Genomic DNA, 20,647 nt, shown 5'->3' on the forward strand with positions numbered 1-20,647 from the left:
AGAGGCCCCATCTTAACCCCAGCAAGTTTTGTCAAAGGGTAATGTTGCATTTATTTTGTTCTTCCCATTAGCCGAATCTGTGTTTTCTATATGGCTTTTGAATCCTTACTATATGTTTCTTGGTCCCGTCTATGTGTTTAATAATGTGGCTTGTTTTCTGGACTATGTGTCCTACTACTCCTACAATCCCTGGCAAAATGTCCTTTCTTTTTACAAATGTAACATATTATTGACCGTTTCTTATCATCAGGGGTCTGTAGTTTAGGCAGATGGGACTTTGCTGTAAGAGCCTGTATGCTTACAGTCCTCAACCTCTCCTCCTGTTGTTCTCTGCATCTGGAAATATTCTTGTGATGTTCAATAGCCCACTCTCTGAGATTAGCTACTGTGACCCCTCTCCAATTAGGCAAAGAAGTCTGTACCCTGACCCTCAATGCCTTATTGAGCCCATCCATTAGCACAGAGACAGCTACCTCCCTGTAATTTGTATCATTCTCTATATCCGATACCCCAGTGTACCTAGCCATTAATTGCAAAGCCCTATGGAAATATTCAGATGTCATTTCATTTTCTCTCTGTTTTATGGAGAAAATTTTGCTCCACTTAATAGCCGTAGGGAAATACAGTGCTAGTTGTATGTTAATTCGTTCCACGTTCTCCTGATTGCGTTCGTCAATCAGAGGACTGTCTGACTCTAATTTACAAACCGTAATACTTTTTTGGGTGTCAATATTAGGGGGTAGGCATGCTTTCAAAAGTGTCCGCCAATCTTTGTTTGCAGGTTCGTGGGTATTACCCAGATCCTTGATATACTTCTGACATCTGGCTAAATGCTTCCGGGGATCAGGGAATTCTGAAATGATTGACCGCAGCTCTTTTCTGGTCCACGGACAATACATTACATTATTCCTGGTGAGGGTTACTCCCTGACTATCGGTTCTCCCATTGGGAGTTACTATTTCCAAGACAGGATGTAACCCAGTGATGCACCCGGGGGGGGGGGGGGGTGTTTCCGAGCACCCAGAAACCCCCCTCCACTAAAAAAAAAATATATATATATATTTTTTTTTAGCTGCATGAGTATTATTAATGGCTGTCCAGCGTCCTCTGCAGCCTGCTGTCTTCCTGGTGGCACTTGTAAGTGTTTAATAAAAATTTACTTTATTTTAATTATAGTACATATATATCCATGTCCATACATATATACACATGTATATACATAAATATAAACACACACACACACACACACACACACACGCACACATATGATATATATACATGTGTATATATACGTGTACTGTATGTGTGTGTTTATATATATATATATATATATATATGTATGCATGTTTAATATGCTATGTATATATATATATATATATATATAGACACAAATGAGAAATAAGAGGCGGCACTCAGCAGACTTGTGAAATAATTCAATGCAGTGTAATCAGTACGGCCAACGTTTCGGGGACCACCTCCCCGTCTTCAGGACAAGTGTACAGTGTCAAACAAACACATTTCTAACAATAAACTTACCCCCCCTGATCAGTTTCCCCGCCAGCGTCATTCACGGCCGCGTCTCCCGCGCTCTCAGCCCGGCGTCCACAGCGCATCACATGATGCAGACCACATGATGCGGAAGTGACGTCACGGCGCCCGGCCAGGCCGCGTTACCATGGTGACCCTGGAAACAACAAACAACAAACACAAGAAAGGTTATCAGGCTCGATCATACAGTGTTCTAGTGCATCAGGTCCACTAGGGACATTATTATAATAAAACATATACATATAATAGCGGGGTAAAACCCATACAGTGACAAAGTGAACCATATAATTCATACGATCCCAGACCGGGAACTAAATACATACAGATAAATGAACGATCAGGACTGATAACCCCTGTATCTTACAGATCAATACACATTAAAAAAGATAGCAAAAAGTGCCTCATGACAGTGCAAACCAAATTAAAAAGTAAGCTCTCAAGCAGCCTATGTTGTTCTCCCAGGCCATCATCAACTCCACCAAAATTAGATCTTTATAAGTTTTTCAACAACAGCTGACTAAAATTGTCATTATTAAAACTTACCCATCGTTATTTTAGGATACATATAAACCACCCATAGCTCACTATTGTCTTCTTTACATTCATAGAAAATTAATCAGACCAAGGCTTTCATTTAGCCCCCCTGGTTTTAAAGTATTTAACCTATGAATCCACATAGATTCCAGCTGTAGGAGCTGTTTACCCCTGTTGCCACCTCGCTGTGATGCTGGAACATAATCTATGATTCTATGCTTGAACGTGGCCATCCCATGCTTAAATTCCACAAAGTGGCGTGTCACAGGCTGCTCCCCACTACCTGATGCCAGGGCGTTCCTAATGGCTTGCCTGTGTTGCGCCATCCTAACTTTGAACTGGCATTCAGTCTTGCCAATATAGTAATGCCCACAGGGGCAGATAATGGCATATACTACGAATTTCGAGCTACACGTTAACGGCCATTTTATCGGAAATTTTTTACCACTAAAGGGATGGGGGATGTTGTCCCCTGGGGACATATGTGAACAAGTTGTACATCCTGTACATTTAAAACAACCATTTTTTCGTGTCAAAAAATTAGTGGGGGTGTTCTTTAACTTTGACAAATCTGTCTTCACCACTACGTCCCTAATACTTCTACCTCTCGTGTAACTTGGCATTAGCCGTTTATCGTGAAATACTTTCAATTCTGGGTCGGTAGACACAAGGGGCCACAGGGTCTTTACTTTCTTATTAACGAGATCACTTTTCACATTATATTCATTCACCCATGGAATAACCCCAGGTTTTTCCTTTGGACCATGGACCTGCAGCAGTGTTTCTCTGTTTTGTTCCTGTGCTTTTTTTCTTGCCCCAGTCAGCAGCTTTATAGGATAACCTCTTTGTCGGAACCTCTGTTCCATCTCATCAAGTTGTTTTACTCTTTCGGATTCCTCATTATTAACTCTACAGACTCGCAGAAATTGCGAGTATGGAAGGCCCTTAATCGTGGCAGGGGGATGAAAGCTGTCATACCTTAAAATGGTGTTACGGTCTGTAGGTTTTTTTATATAAACCAGTCATGATCTTACCACCCTGAATCGTGATCGAGCCTGATAACCTTTCTTGTGTTTGTTGTTTGTTGTTTCCAGGGTCACCATGGTAACGCGGCCTGGCCGGGCGCCGTGACGTCACTTCCGCATCATGTGGTCTGCATCATGTGATGCGCTGTGGACGCCGGGCTGAGAGCGCGGGAGACGCGGCCGTGAATGACGCTGGCGGGGATACTGATCAGGGGGGGTAAGTTTATTGTTATAAATTTGTTTGTTTGACACTGTACACTTGTCCTGAAGACGGGGAGGTGGTCCTTGGAACGTTGGCCGTACTGATTACACTGCATTGAATTATTTCACAAGTCTGCTGAGTGCCGCCTCTTATTTCTCATTTGTGTCTATACAAGGGTTTCACCCTGAGGAGGGCACCAGAGCAAGGTACACCCAGCTGGGGAGGCCAAGAGTGCCGGAGTGTTGTGCATATATATATATATATATATATATATATATATATATATACACAGGTTGAGTATTCCATATCCAAATATTCCGAAATATGGATTATTCCGAAATACAGACTTTTTTGAGTGAGAGTGAGATAGTGAAACCTTTGTTTTTTGATGGCTCAATGTACACAAACTTTGTTTAATACACAAAGTTATTAAAAATATTGTATTAAATGACCTTTAGGCTGTGTGTATAAGGTGTATATGAAACATAAATGAATTGTGTGAATGTAGACACACTTTGTTTAATGCACAAAGTTATAAAAAATATTGGCTAAAATTACCTTCAGGCTGTGTGTATAAGGTGTATATGTAACATAAATGCATTCTGTGCTTATAGTTAGGTCCCATCACCATGATATCTCATTATAGTATGCAATTATTCCAAAATACGGAAAAATCCGATATCCAAATTACTTCTGGTCCCAAGCATTTTGGATAAGGGATACTCAACCTGTATATATATATATACACGGTATATATATATGTGTGTATATATATATATATATATATATATATATATACATACATACATACATACACGGGGTATATATATATATATATATATATATATATATATATAGTCCCTCTATTGCTGAATAAGCAAATGGCATGTCACTCCAGGTTACTGAAAAAAGGATTTTAATAGTCCATGACAAAATTACATGGTCAAGCAATGGTTAAATGTGCAGCATGGCAAATTCTCAACGGCTCATTTCAAGACCTAGTCTCGTCTTCAGAATTTATTGCCGCTGCTTGTGTGCTACATGGCTGAAAAGAGCATAAAATGCTGCAGAAAGCAAAGTGAGGAAAAATATATATATACATACACACACACACACACACACACACACACACACACACACACACACACACACAGACACACTAGTTTTATGGACCCAGCATATTCTGGGTCACCTTAGTCCCCTCCCCCGTGATTGGCTTCACCCAGTTCTGGAAACCCCCCCATGCAAATCCTGCGTTTGCCACTGTAACCCAACCATTCCATTCCTAATTTGCTCACTGTGAGGTGTTAATGTCTCTGTGTAATGAACAGTCTCACACTTACCAGTAGCTGTGATCTCACCAGTCCTTTCAGTGGGGAATACTGTTACTGTTCTTACTGGTTGGGCCGGGCCCACCTGAGTTTCCTGTAAGGCTACTGCCTGAATGAGAGCTGAGTTTAGGCTTGATCCTTCATCTTCCTGTGACCTATAACCTTGGAGAGAATTTAAAACAGGATACATTTTACATGGGTTAGGGTTAATACATTTTACATGAATGTCCCTATCATTTTCCACTGCACCATTGATTGCAGCCATTTTCTCCCCTTCGACCTGTGTCGGTAATGGTGTGTTCGTACTCACATTCCTGCCAGGTTTGGAACTTATTGTGCGAGTCAGTTCCCTTTGCACCTCCCCCTCTTGCTGCCACAGATTTAAACAGTCATTATGTCTAATCCTTTTGTTTTCTAGATTTGATCAGACATAATCTAATACCTACATTCTGCAGTACCTCTGGTTCAAAGCTACCCATCCCAGGGAATGATGCCCTATCATCAACAGTCATACGTACCCATTCATTGCAATAAGCCTCCACGTGTGGACCATATTTAGAAACATAGAAACATAGAATTTGTCGGCAGATAAGAACCACTTGGCCCATCTAGTCTGACCCTTATTTTTTTTATTTTTTTTATATTATTTTTTAACACTAACCTTATTTGATCCTTATTTCTTTGTAAGGATATCCTTATGTCTATCCCATGCATGTTTAAATTGCTCTACTGTCTTAGCCTCTACCACCTCTGATGGGAGGCTATTCCACTTGTCCACTACCCTTTCTGTGAAATAATTTTTCCGCAAATTTCCCCTGAACCTCCCCCCCTCCAGTCTCAGTGCATGTCCTCGTGTCCTATTGCTTCTCTTCATTTGGAGAATGTTTCCCTCCTGGACTTTGTTAAAACCCTTCATATATTTGAAAGTTTCTATCATGTCCCCCCTTTCCCTTCTCTGCTCCAAACTATACATATTGAGATTTCTTAGTCTTTCTGGGTATGTTTTGTGATGTAGGCCATGCACCATTTTAGTTGCCCTCCTTTGTACAGTTTCTAAGGTATTAATATCCTTTTGAAGATATGGCCTCCAGAACTGAATACAGTATTCTAGATGAGGCCGTACCAATGACCTATACAGTGGCATTATTACTTCTTTCTTTCTGCTGCTGATTCCCCTCCCAATGCAGCCAAGCATCTGACTAGCCTTCCTCATTGCCTTGTTACATTGCTGACCTGCTTTTAAGTCATCTGAAATAGTGACTCCTAGATCCCTTTCCTCCTCAGTAGTTTCCAGTATAGTGCCATTAATACTGTATTTAGCTTTAGGATTTTTGAGACCCAAGTGCATGATTTTGCATTTTTTGGCATTAAACTGTAATTGCCAGACTCATGACCATTCCTCTAGTCTACCTAGATCCTCAATCATTTGTTTTACCCCACCTGGTGTGTCTACCCTGTTGCATACCTTTGTGTCATCTGCAAAAAGGCATACTTTCCCTTTAATGCCATTTGCAATGTCACCAATAAAGATATTAAAAAGCACTGGTCCAAGTACAGATCCCTGTACAGATTCCCACACATTATAAACCTTGCTGACCCCCTGGGCCGCACTTCTTCTACCTGAACCCTGGCTTTTGAACATCTCTCACTTGAGCAACTGGCTCCCATATTTTGGGCTTTACCTTCTCGCCCGTTCCCACAAACACCAAAATACACAATGCAAGTAGATGGTGAAAATTCTCCGAGCGCTCTTCACTCGCTCTCGCCCACGTTGGCCAGTGCTACAATACACTGTTAATAGTGGAAGGCAATGTACCCAACCTAGGGCCCTATCAGACCTTACAGCACCGTAATTTCTTTCAGTGGAGGTTCTGTTGGAATCTTTTCCTGAGAGAGGCAGCGAAAAAAATTCTTTTCGGTATCTTTCCACTGGAATTTTTGTAGGGTGAAAAAACAGTTTCCTAATAGCTATTGCTCACCCTTTCCAGTGGACTTCCACCAGGGAGATTTCCCGACGTTATCAAAGAAAAAACCCTTGTTTACACAATCACATCTACGTATGCTTTTCCACAGTGCATATGACACAATAGTATCACGTTATGCTGTGTAGAACACACGGACGTTTGGTTCAATCGCACAGCCTATAGATACTTGTTATCTATATGCCGTACAATCGCGGGAGTCGAATCCACAAGCTGCGCTCCTCAGCCAGAGAGTAACAAAAAATCTATATGTTTGGGATTCACCCTTACTTCAATTCACAATTACGCTCCTCTGCAAATCTCCCCACGACTATATAGTCAAAATCGAAAGAAAAAATCTCACCGTGTGTACACACCATAAGATTTGCGCATGAGATATGTTTTGCTCTCTCTCTCTCTCTGTCTCTCTCTCTATATATATATATATATATATATATATACACGCACACACTTATACTGTTTTATGGAAATTCAAAGTCTTGTGGAAAAACAGAAGTTTATTTTGCGACAGTATTGTTCAAATAAATTTATAATAGGGTCGTTGGAAAGCAACCAGCACAAAAATTGGACAAATACTCTCCAAGCCTCAGCATAGAAGGGGTTACACATTAATGGCCTAATACAGTTATATAATTTCAGTTAGGAGCAGTGGCAGATCACACATAGCATGGGGTGGGTGGGGGTAAAGCATATAAACATACCTTTATTGTGACATGTTATATGTGTGCTGTCTGCATGACCCCGGGGATTATCAGTGCTGCATCGCACAGCTGCGGCTGCACTTGGGATGCAGCACTTAGCTTCAGGTCTCCTGTATAAGCTTGTCCCCAGACTCCTGTGCAACTAGCCAATGTGAGTCTGGGGGAGGGCTTATACAGGAAGGAGAACTGCAGCTGAGTGCTGTGTACCGGGTGAAGCCGCAGCTGTGAAATACGGCGCTGCTGATCCCCGGGGTCAGGTGGCCAGCACACAAGTTACATGTAACAATAAAGTTATGTTTATATATTTTAACCCAGTGGTTCCCAAACTTCCCCTTCCCCCATGCTAAGAGTGGTCTGTGCTGCAGTCAACGGTAGGCAGCTACCACAGGTTAAGAGTAATTCCAGTTATAATGTGCAGCTACAGTGTAAAAATAAAGTTGTAAAGTGTTTACACTAGGGTGGTCATTCCGAGTTGATCGCTAGCTGCTTTCATCCACTGTGCAATGATGAGGCAAAAAAAAAACGGCACTTCTGCGTATGCGGCACAATGCGCACGCGCAACGTACTATTACAACGAATTATGTAGTTTCACACAGGGTCTAGCAAAGCTTTTCAGTCGCACTGCTGGCCGCACAGTGATTGACATGAAGGGGGCGTTTCTGGGTGTCAACTGACCGTTTTCAGGGAGTGTTCGGAAAAATGCAGGCGTGCCAGGAAAAACGCAGGTGTGGCTGGGCGAACGCAGGGCGTGTTTGTGATGTCAAAACAGGAACTGAACAGACTGAAGTGATCGCGAGCGCTGAGTAGGTTTTGAGCTACTCTAAAACGGCACAAAAAAACTTTGTAGCCGCTCTACAGTCCTTTCGTTCGCACTTCTGCTAAGCTAAAATACACTCCCAGTGGGAGGCGGCATAGCGTTTGCACGGCTGCTAAAAACTGTTAGCGAGCGATCAACTCGGAATGACCACCTAGATGCAAAAAGCAGCCAGTGTTTTCCCCGCATATAAGGAGAAAATTGCATTTGCAGCCATTGCATGGCAACATTGTAGTCCAGTCACATTTTACCTCCTCTGCAGTGCTATTTTCCCAAAGATATCACTGAGACAATGGAGCAGCGGATGAGAAGGGACCCGCTTGGTGGCACAAGGTAAGTATAAAGTGCAGGGTGTGTGGTGTGGATCTCCCTGGACCAGAGCCGGCCCTAACCAATATGATGCCCTAGGCAAGATTTTGGCTGGTGCCCCCTAGCACCGCCGCTAGTTCTGCAGGAAATGCCTGGCATGAGTCAGCTGGCAGCTCTGCTAACGTTGGGTGCCATTTGTTTATGAAAATGCATCTTATTTGCATTACTATGTGGCTAGGATGCACAAGCAGCTTCTGCTGATTAAAATGATATGCAGCATGCCTATATTCTGTGCGCGACTGCAGCTGTATCTGCATACGGAATGCTACGTTACAGTAATTTCCATGAATACAAGCAACGTAGCATTTTGTATGCAGATAGAGTCGCAGTCACACACAGAATATAGGCATGCCGCATATCATTTTAATCAGCAGAAGCTGCTGGTGCCCCTAAGCATACCAAATGCCCTAGGCATTTGCCTAGTTTGCCTATGCCTAAGGCCGGCTCTGCCCTGGACCCAGGTGCTCATACACAATGCACCCATTATAAATACATCTACAGTATGTTACTATTCTAGATGAGCTCTGTAACATGCTTATCCTGTGGTAACATTTTCATTGTTTTCTAAATAATGCAGATGTAAAAACAATTGAAAGTATTAAAAAAAACTTTTGTGTTCTTTGAGTTTTCTGTGACAAATTCTGGAGAAAACAAAGTATCTATAAGGAAATGCAATGCGTTTAATTAAAAACCTCATTTTACAATGCAACTGATTTCATCAGGTTATTTATTGCTATTTTGAAAGCCTTCTTAACATCCCTGTTTCTAAAGGTATATATAAAAGGGTTAATCATGGGTGTTAATGCTGTGTACATAAAACAAAGATATTTATCATAATGGCTTCCTTTAGGTTTTACATACACAATGATGGCTGTTCCATAAAATAAGCCACCTACGATGAGATGAGAGGAACATGTGGAAAATGCCTTCTGTTTTCCCTCCTCACTCTTGATCTTTGAAACTGTCATTATTATACGGATGTAGAATCCTAGAATTGTAAAGAATGGAAAAACAACGACTAATATAGTGGCTATGATTGTTGATAAATTGCTAATAAAAGGATCGGAACAAGCCAAGTTCTGCAGTGGAGCCAAGTCACAGAAGAAGTGGTCGATTCCATTAGGACCACAAAAGTCCAAACACGCTGTGGCAATGACAGGGAGTAAAATTATACCAAATCCTATAGTCCATGGTAAAATAGCCAACTCTGTACAAAACATAGGTGTCATTATAGCTTGGTAGTGTAAAGGATTGTTAATAGCCAGATATCGATCAAAGACCATTACCATTAGAACATAGCATTCAGTTGCTCCCAAAGAGATGAAGATATACAGTTGAACAAAGCACTCATTGAAAGAAATAATATTATTACCTGAAATCAGATTGGCTAAAAGTTTTGGGACAGTGATAGACACAAGCATAATCTCTAAAACAGAGAATACACTAATAAAATAATACATTACAGTATGAAGAGAAGGTTCTACTCTAATAAGAACAATGATCGCAACGTTCCCCATGACACATGTAATGTAGGTCAGTAGAAAGAAAAAAAAGAGTAAATTCTGGAACTTATACACATCAGCAAAAGCCAACAAAATAAAATTTTTAACCACGGTTTTATTTGATTCCACCAGTGTGCTGACAAATATATTCCTGGGAAAAAAAGGACAGGTTCCATAATTAGTATTTCAAAATAAATGTTAAATGTTCAGCATTGCTTGTACTTCATGTAAACTATTGCTTACAATGAAGCATTGGATATGCATAATGCTTCTCAAAATCATATTAGACAAATGATTTGCATTATAGTCGAGATGAAGCCTGTTTGCTTTCTTAGAACACACTTTTGACTAGCAACACTCTCATATAAATATGCATTATATTACTAGTTTTCTGGAATTATAAATGTTATCTGACTATGCAGGGGCATAGCCTGAACTTTTTGGGCCCCATAGCCACATTCACAAGGGGCCCCTGTGCTAATGCTTCTAAAGAGACACCTATATGCAGCAGTGGTTATTTTATGCCAATAATAGTGTCCTAATTAATTTTTTGAACCATAATAGTGCCTTGGTAAATGTTATGCCCCATAGTAGTGACCTACTTTATTTTATGACCCTTAGTAGAGCCCTAGTTTACATTATGTCACATTGCAGGGCTGCCAGTACACATTGGGGCAGATGTATTAACCTGGAGAAGGCATAAGGAAGTGATAAACCAGTGATATGTGCAAGGTGATAAAGGCACCAACCAATCAGCTCCAATATGTAAATTAACAGTTAGGATCTGATTGGCTGGTGCCTTTATCACCTTGCACATATCACTGGTTTATCACTTCCTTATGCCTTCTCCAGGTTAACACATCTGCCCCTTTATATCATACAGTACCTCCAATTCACATAATGACATAGTGTACCCAGTTCATATCATTTCACATTACATTGCCCCCAAGTCATATTATGCCACACTATAGCACCTTCATTTCATATTGTGCCACATTACAGTGTTGCAGTTCATACTATGTAACCTCATAATGCCCTCCAGTTCATTTAACACCACATTGCAATGAGCAGATACGTGGGCATAACTAGGTACATTTTAGGCACCAAGTCAAAAGTATGTAAGGTCTCTTATGTGCCACTCAATTGTGAAAACTGTATATAACGCATGTAACAATGACAGGGAAGGTGGGCCCCTCTCAGCTCTGGGCCCCATAGCCGCTACATTTCCTGCACCTATGGTAGCTATGCCCTTGTGAGTATGGTGTATCAAGCAATATAATGCAGTCAAACCTCTGAAAACTGCCCTTTTCTGAGGTTTCTGCAAAACTTATGGCACCTCATATGTATTAAAGTGGTCCGCAGCACATATCAGAGATTTACACTGTGGACCCATGCCACAGCACTCCCCATAGAATTCTATAGGGCTACAAAGTGCTCATATGCATTAAAACTTTCTGGAACTTTTGCCCTTTAGGCGATGCCATCTATGGCATGGCCTTTAAAGAAATATACTGTAGGCTTCTATTTGCAGAAATCTCTGGAGAGGGATATGAAGGATTCCTCTCCTTCCCCCCTGAAGCTTGCACATGCACTGGCCAACAGCCGTGCATGCACAATAGGACTCCCATTTCATATACTCAAATGTCCCTTGCCCGTATCTTATCATGCATGCAGGGCTATTAACTCCTCATATGCATGGGATAAAGGGAAGAATGGATCACAGAGAATATGCAACAGATGTATCACATAGAATATGTAATACATGATATATCCCGTCCTTTGTCATAAAAAGGCGCATATGCTGCTGTATACATCATGTTATCCCAAATAAACATAAAAAATTAGCTACAGTATATTCAGCTTCATACAAATGAAATGAATGAAATGCAATTTGATCAAAAATTGCTAAAAGTTACAACGTTTTATAGTGTGCAGCTCACAAGTATATAGTAACACTAAATATTGTTACATTACCATTTTTCAGTGAATCTAACAATTTTTTTTACCTAATCAATGAGTAAAGCACAGTAGAATCATTACACACAATGCTTGGAACTACCTTGGGGGCTGACAATAATAATCACTTTAAACATCTTTACAATTTTTATGAGCCCAGTGGGAACACGGCAAACAATCTGAAAACATTCCATAAATATATAATATTCTAGTAATATTATTCTGTGCATGTTGCATAATACTTGTCCCCACTGTATAGCATTACTGGGTACATGTGTTTATTTGCAACCAAACAGATGTTTTTCATAGTTAAGCAGAATGAATCAGTCAGTCTCTATACCATGCGGAAAGCTGTTTTTAATACTAATTTATTAATGTGTATAGCTCTCACTGGAATATAGCTATTATTATATTTAAAACAACAGTGTAGCTAAGTGATGTAATTGTTTAAATGGCTGCATAAACATTAATTACAAGTAAAAAAAAAAAGAATACACAGCTTCACGTAGATTTACGGTAGATATTTTGCTGAAGAAACTGAGACTGAAGGTTTATTCACCTATTCACTCTTAATCCACTTTTCATCTGCCAACTTTTCATATGTCAATTAAAGCCTGCAAAGTGCATTAAAAAGGTATAAGTGGTTTCTTATGACCTTGTTCCCACCATTCTGTTCAAAAGATATTGAAGGCAGCACGCCCTATTTCTTATGTTTAAATGCTACCAAAAATAAAAGATTGTACTGGAGAAAATGCACGGTATAAAGAACCATTTCAAAATGTTAAAATTTATCCATGCTTGGCCACAGGTGACTTCAGTAGCACCTCTGTCAATTTATTTAACCGTCTGTGCTGAGCTATGGATATAACCTGGACCGTTGGATCCTTGAGGATCGCGTTTGAAAACATCTGCCATAGCCACATAGAAAGCTGGAAGGCAGTAATGCATATTCTCAAATTTCCAGTAGATTTTGTAAACCACTGTATACACCCTTCATGTATTTTAATATATATAAAAAAATTAAGTCTGTTTCGGATACAAGTAGCCTGTGTTGGCTAAAAAAATAATATTTTCTATTGCTCAGAAAACACAAATCAGTTTGTTGCTCACTCTTAACATTATATATTTTTACCTTCAGCAGCAGGTTGATATCTGCTAGTAATCTACTAATTTACATTTTAGTAATTAGTTACTTAACATTAATTTTGAAGCAATTACTATATATGCACAACTTTACCTTAATGGAACTCTGAATTTGTTTTGTGCATATACGTGTTTTAGTATTGTATACATTATCAAGTATGTTATTTTTGCTTGTAAGTTATTGCGAACAGAAAAATGTCTGTGTCCAAAAAATTGTAATAGAAACTTGAAGTTCATTTCCTTATGAGTAACAGGTTCTATTATTTCATTTTTTATTTTTGCAACTCAGCTTTGGCAGAGTTGGAGCCAATGTATGTAACTTAACCTTATATACCCTGTTATTACGATGTGTGCACAGAAAAGCATTTACACAGGGGAGATTTTTTTTTCTATTGATGCTTCGCAAAGTTCTCATTATCCATCTGCTTTGATACTAAAACTATCCTAACAAGGTCCTTAGAGACTATAGAGTTAATTCTGAGTTTCAAGAACAAAAGAGCAAGTAACTTTACACCTGGAGAAACCATGGAGGTGATTCCGAGTTGTTCGCACGTTAGATTTTTTCGCAACGAAGCGATTAGTCGCAAACTGCGCATGCGCAATGTTCGCAGTGCGCCTGCTCCAAGTAAATTAGCACAAAAGTTTGGTATTTTACTCACGGCCTAATGAAGATTTTTCATCGTTCTGGTGATCGAAGTGTGATTGACAGGAAGTGGGTGTTTCTGGGCGGAAACTGGCCGTTTTATGGGTGTGTGCGGAAAAACGCGGGAGTGGCAGGAGAAACGGGGGAGTGGCTGGCCGAATGCTGGGTGTGTTTGTGACGTCAAACCAGGAACGAAACTGACTGAACTGATCGCTAATCGTGAGTAGGTCTGGAGCTACTCAGAAACTGCTAAGAAATTTCTATTCGCAATTCTGCTAATCTTTCATTCGAAATTCTGCTATGCTAAGATACACTCCCAGAGGGCGGCGGCTTAGCGTGTGCAATGCTGCTAAAAGCAGCTAGCGAGCGAACAACTCGGAATGAGGGCCCAAGTGTGATGAAAGGGGTCAGAGCTGTTTCTAGACAATTTGGCTCCCAGTGCGAGCAGTAAAAAAATTCCCCCCCCCACCCCCAGACATTCAAAAATGATCGCCTCTCCCCCCATAGACATAGAAAAATGTGTGCTCCCAGTGAGGGGGCATGGCATTGCTAAAATTTATGTGACCTCACCAGAAAAGACTACCTTACACCACAGTTTTTGACCCTGAACCAACAGACCTCAGCTAGTGCAGGAAAAAAACAACAATCCGCCATATTAAGCCTCACACAGTAATGCCCCTTGCACCATATTATGCCCCCTTTACCATATTATGCCACACACCGCAATGGCTGTGATAAATTATGCCCTGCGGTAAAGCTTCTAATTACTATTAAATTATCTGCTCATTGCCAGGGGTTTCATGCTTCATGCTCCTGGGTGTTATGCTCATACCCAGGGGTTTCAGGCTCTAAGTGTCATGCTCATTGCAAGGGGTTTCATGCGCTGGGTGCAGTGATCACTGCAATATTGTTTTATGCGCTTTGTGTCATGCTCATTGTCAAGGGTTTCATGCACTGGGAGTATTAGTTGCTCCCCCTTCTCCCATACATTAGCTGCTCCCCCTTCTCCCATCCACTAGCTACTCCCCCTCCTCCCGTCCATTAACTGCTCTCCCTCCTCCCATCCATTAGCTGCTCCTCCTCCTCCCATCCATTAGCTGCTCCCCCTCCTCCCGTCCATAGTACTTCACTCAGCGGGCAGAGTTTCACGAGATGACACAGTTGCATCATGACGTCATTATGTACCCACATTATTTTGTGAAACTCTGCACCCTGAGCAGAGTACTATGAACAGGAGGAGAGAGAGTAGCTAATGCAGTTAGCAGATGTCACGGCAGGTGCCCCGTGTGATTGCATGGCTCACCCGCTGCAAGAAACAGCACTGCAAGGGGTGCAAATGCATTTATCTTTTGCTTGCAGGTTAATTACCAGCTGCATTTGCATGTAGGCCCAAATACTGAACAGATTTATTTTTACACTGCACTTTAGGACTTACTGCTCTCATATGTACATCTATCTGTACAGTATGAATCTGCTCCACCTGCAGCTCACCATGGTATTGTCAAGGTGCAAAGTTATTCCTTTTTTATGCTTTGCTCACAATTCTTAATCAGTCCTTGTGGTTTCCTTTACCACCATAAAATCAACTTAAAATGATGGTACAGTATATCTGTAGGCTACAGAATATATTGCTTGCTAAGTATCCAACCCTAAATGTCTATCAGTAGATCAAAAAGCATTAGAAAATGAAGTTTCCAACCATCAAAGGTTTCTCTATAAGAGTCATAACTCTCTGGCCAACTACCATAAGAATGGGTCAGTGCAGTTTGGGCAGAAATAAATAATACTCTTGGGTTTCTGATATAGAGGGGGGGGGGGGGAGAATTCAATTGCCTGTAGTAATTTAAAGAAGGCTAATTGATCTTCCAGGGCTATCCAATTAGCCTTGAAGGCAGGACAATGCTGGCACTTACTGGGGAGGATTTTTTCGAGACCCGCTAAGGTTGAGCAGGGGAAATGTAAGCTTAGTGAAGAGTGCGAATATGAGCTCCCTGTAAATATGTTGAGTTTAGGTGGCATATTGTATCATCATAGTGGGATACCAAATCTGATACAGAGTGTATCTTTGTGATATCATCTTGCCATTTTCTGAATAATAAGTCTAATTGGGGTGAAGCAGGATACAACAAACGGTGAGGATACAAATATCTGGTTTTAAAGGAGTCACTCATAAGTAATTGAAAGAGGGATCCTAAATGGTCTGGTTCAGAGGTTTATCTAGGAGAAATAAAGTGTGAGGAAACACCCTGAGGAAGTCTCTTTAGTTGAAACACATTGGTGTTTCGAGGAGTTGTCCCTTGGAGCCAGGCATGACACTATGATCTAACACCGATTCAGCAGGAGAGAGGTTTACAACCCGTAGTCGACATCAACCTTGTCTGCTATTGTTTATGCCTTTGGAACAAAGGCACTGCATAGGACTAAGCAAATTCTTTAATGCTGTGGCCATTTTGTTTATTGGATTTAAGTAAATGTTACAGTTTACACTATGGGGGTCATTCCGAGTTGATCGCTTGCTAGCAGTTTTTAGTAGCCATGCAAACGCATAGTCGCCGCCCACGGGGGAGTGTATTTTTGCTTTGCAGGAGTGCGAATGCCTGTGCAGCAGAGCAGCTGCAAACACATTTTGTGCAAAACAAGACCAGCCCTGTAGTTACTTATCCTGTGCGATGATTGCTGTGACAAGTGACACGGTAATGACGTCAGATAACCGCCCAGCAAACGCCCGGCAACGCCTGCGTTTTTAGAAACACTCCCAGAAAACGGTCAGTTGACACCCAGAAACTCCCACTTCCTGTCAATCTCCTTGCGTTCGACTGTGCAATTGGAATCATCATTAGAACCAGTGCAAAACCACAAAGGACTTCGTACCCGTACGACGCGCGTGCGCATTGCGATGCATATGCAGATTAACCGTTTTTTTCACTGATCGCTATGCAGCGAACATAGGCAGCTAGCGATCAACTCCGAATGACCCCCGATAAGAGGACATTTCACATCTCTTTAAGGATTAAAGGAGCTGGAAGGAAGCACTGATGATTAGATATCTACCTTACATGTGATGTTATTGACCTAACCCAGGCCATAAGAGGGTATGCAGTAAATTGGATTGATTACATGTTATGATATATCATCTGACCAACCCACTGATGTGTACTATTTATAGTGGTTCATTTAAGTTTTGAGGTAATCAAGAAGCTGAAACCAAGGTGAAAAAACAAAAAGGATTCTCTAGAAGAAAGGAACCAAAGTGTGTTTTGTGGAACTACTGTTCCTCTAAGACTGTGTATATATAATAAACTACATTTATCCCAATTGTGAACGCATAATCTACACTGTTAATTATATGTCTACATTTAACGATTGGTGATAGTTGTTTAGATTGTGCAGCACCTGCTTTTTGGAGCGCAGGATTATACTGTATCTTTTAAAAATACCTGTTACATATGCCCCCTAGTATCTGAAAGAAAGGAAAAAGACTCACTGACAGAGAGTACCTCAGATTTGGCAACACTGATCTTATAGCCCGAGAAGGATCTAAACAATGTAATAAAATTCATTACATTAAACAATGTAAAAAGATTGAGTGTTCTGGTTCGGTGAGGAAAAGAAGCTTGTCATCTTTGAATAAAGCAACTCTAAGGTCAAAGTTGCCAATGGAAATTCCCATAATGAAAGGAGAGGAGAGGAGCATATCGCCACTGCCGGAGGTGCTAATGCCATTGCAAATAGAAGTGGTGATAGAGGACAACCCTGTCTGGTAACCACTGCTGGATACCTTTGACTGGGGAGCAGTGTATAGGGTGCAAAGAAGGTCAACAAATAAAATAGGGAAGGCACATTTTTGCAGGGTATCAAAAAGTTGAGGCCAAGTTATGAGATCAAAAACCTTCTCTACATCTAAGGCCCCGATAACACTCAGGTTTGTCACACGCCAGAGTTTTAAAACTGGTTTCTTACCATTGTGATGTGTGTCCTGTCTGGCACAGAGGTCCATGCATGATGTTTCCTCACATCGCATCTGGCTCAAGCAAAGGCCAGCTGATGCTGGTCCCACATGAAGTCACCTGCAACTACTGTGTATAGTGCTTTACAGTGCTGTTGTCTGCTGTTTCAGTATTGATACTCCATTGTGTTTTCTTCCAGGTGTTTGGGCCTAGTTCAGAGTTCCCTCCAAAACTGGACCTGGATGCTGCCATCTTGGATTCCATCAGCTGATCCTCCATTTTCCAATCCTGGAGCTCCTTCCATCAACTGATCTCAGCATCCAATCAGTCTATACTCTGTGCAATAAAGGGAAGTTCCTGTGAGTAACAAATCACCAGTACAACAGCTCCTATGTTCCAGTGACTTTGTTCTGATCCAGTTCCAGTCTGGTGAAGTCTCTCCAGTGTCAAGATTCTGGATCCAGCCCGGTCAGCACTCCAGTCCATTCCGGTCTCCATTGCTATAAGAACTTTTGATTCTCTCAATGACTTCCAGTGTCATCTCTCTGGACCTGTTATGATTGCAGTCAGTTCTGTAGGTTTATAGGTGATGCCTTGTGATGCTCAAGCAATTCCTCACTGCCAGCAGTCTTTTAGTCTCCTGCAGCCAAAGACTTTGCCTATAGCAGCCGCCTTTCCAGGGTGAATTAGGTCCACTCCGTACTCAGATGCCCCCAGGTTTTTATATGTATACAAGGTGACTATCGGAGTCTGGGCAGGGGTAAATGCAGTACTGTGAGACATCACCTGACACAACCTTACTACTGTGCTAAGGCATAGACTGAGCAATATATGAGTAATGCACGTAACTGCAACAATGCAAAGGTTGGAATATAATTAAAACACAATTACTATATACATGCAACAATGCACAGGGTGTTATGAACAACAAGACTGTAAATACAAATAATTTCAAAATGCAACAATGCACAAGGTGATTACAATAAAGAAATGTAGGCAAGACAGTGCCTGTGTGGAAACTCCACACCAAAACCTGAATTCAAGGCTTGCTGGATCAGATCAGGAAATAAGTCAGGCAGGGTCTCAGAACCACAGTTGTTTCTCAGGCAGATTTGTTCACACATGAACTTAACAGGTTTTCACAAGAGCAGGAACTATCAGCCATTAGGGAGAGGCCAGGAAGGGAATATAAATGATGCTACACCAATCACTGTTGAAAACCCTAATTTACAATACCATGCAGCTGCCCTGCTGCACGGCCCTACACAGACAGCTGGGTATTTTAATTGCCCAAGAAAGGGAAATGCCATCTACCTCTGGTGTCCCCATTGCTAGGAATCTGGCGGCTCTCATCGCCTGGCGTCTGCCTGTTGCTAGGCGCGGGACAGACCGGTGGTCAGCTGAAGGCGCGGCATCTCAGCTCCTAAGCAACGGCTGGGACGCGTGCCTCCCGATGCTAACAGGATCCAGCCTGGTCAGCACTTCAGTCCATTCCAGTACCAGTCCTGCCAGCATTCTGGTTCCATTCCAGTTCCAGTCCGGCCAGCATTCTGGTTCCACTCCGGTCACTACCCTGGTTCCAGTCAGGCCAGCATCCCTGTTCCATTTCGGTCACCATTCTGGTTCCATTCTGGTTATCATTCCAGTTGCTAATCTGGTATCATCTCTTTTTCATACAGAACATGCAGTGATCCAAAGACTCTATTCATTTATTGAAGTATTGCTCATGTCATATCCGCCCATTTTTGCACTATTTCCTATTTGTTTTTGTTGCCACTGAAATGCTCTGCACTGCTGTTATGTGCTACATATTATTATTTATTTTTTCAGTACTCTTTCTAATTATCTTTGTAGCTGTCTTGCTGGGGTATCATATGTTTATTCATAAGCCCATTTATATTTGTTCTGACTACTGCTGTGGTGCTCTGCCCTGCTGTTTAAGCAAATGTTTTGTGCTCTTTGATGTTTATTGTGTTATATTATTTTCTATATAAGCCATTTTTGTTTTATTTTGGTGGTATTTGTTTGACTGTTCTCAGTTTCTACATATCTCATAGTACTCTCTTTTACCATTTACTCTTATTGTTCCCATTTATTATTACTGTGTGATGTTCATTGGTTGCTCTGGCTTCCTGGAGCCCATTTCTCTGTTTCATATTGGGTGTCTCTCTGCACCCTGTATGTGCATTTAAAATTTTTCATATTTTACTAGTAATAACCGTAAGTTCCCGATTTTGCCTGTTGGCTTGCAGGGGTCTTATATTCCTGTGCAGGATATGTATGTTCTTGATTACTACTCTTTTTCTTGTTCTTATACTTACTCTTTTTCTCATCTCCCTTCCCTCTCTTCTTCCCATCCCTCCTCCCATTGATGTACTGGAGTGCTGTATCATTATTACTTTTGTGGGGTGGAAGTGTAACTCTCATACAAAGTAATGTTCTTTTCTAGTTCCCTGCTGTTTATCATGGAATGGTGCTTACTTTCTTTTAGCCTGGTTAACCCCCTGATATGGCTCCTTTGAAAGTTGGTACTTGGAATGTTGGGTGGATTAACTCCTTCATAAAAAGGAAGAAATTTCTTACTTATGTATGAAAATTGGGTATGGATATAGTAATGCTTCAATAAACTCACTTGTTACAGCCTGAAATCATGAAGCTCAATGCTATGGGGTATTCCATATTGTCTTTTGCAGCCCCTCTTCTTACTTCACTTTTTAACTCCATCATCTCAAATCAATCAATTCCTCACCACTTTAATAGTGCCATTATTAAGGTTTTGCCCAAACTGGGCCGTGAGCCTTTACTCCCCACATCATATCATCCTATTTCACTTTTAGATGGTGATTACAAAATGTTTATGAAAATTATTTCAGATAGACTGAAGTTAATTTTGCTTCTATTGTTGAGCCTGATCAAACTGGTTTAATCTGGGCCATCAGTCCACTACTGT

The 20,647-nt window shown here is 41.1% G+C and overlaps 1 protein-coding gene across 1 annotated transcript; it reads right to left on the minus strand.

The window, feature by feature from the left end:
* Window positions 1–9,204: 9,204 nt before the first annotated feature.
* Window positions 9,205–20,421, minus strand: LOC134980755 (olfactory receptor 6B1-like). Its single transcript, XM_063947714.1, has 2 exons — window positions 20,330–20,421; window positions 9,205–10,159 (listed from the first exon to the last, which is right to left on the minus strand). The coding sequence occupies exons 1-2, from the start codon at window positions 20,419–20,421 to the stop codon at window positions 9,205–9,207; spliced, it is 1,047 nt and encodes a 348-aa protein (XP_063803784.1).
* Window positions 20,422–20,647: the final 226 nt, after the last annotated feature.

The sequence above is a fragment of the Pseudophryne corroboree genome, chromosome 12, assembly GCF_028390025.1.
Source record: "Pseudophryne corroboree isolate aPseCor3 chromosome 12, aPseCor3.hap2, whole genome shotgun sequence".
Taxonomy (NCBI): Eukaryota; Metazoa; Chordata; class Amphibia; order Anura; family Myobatrachidae; genus Pseudophryne; species Pseudophryne corroboree.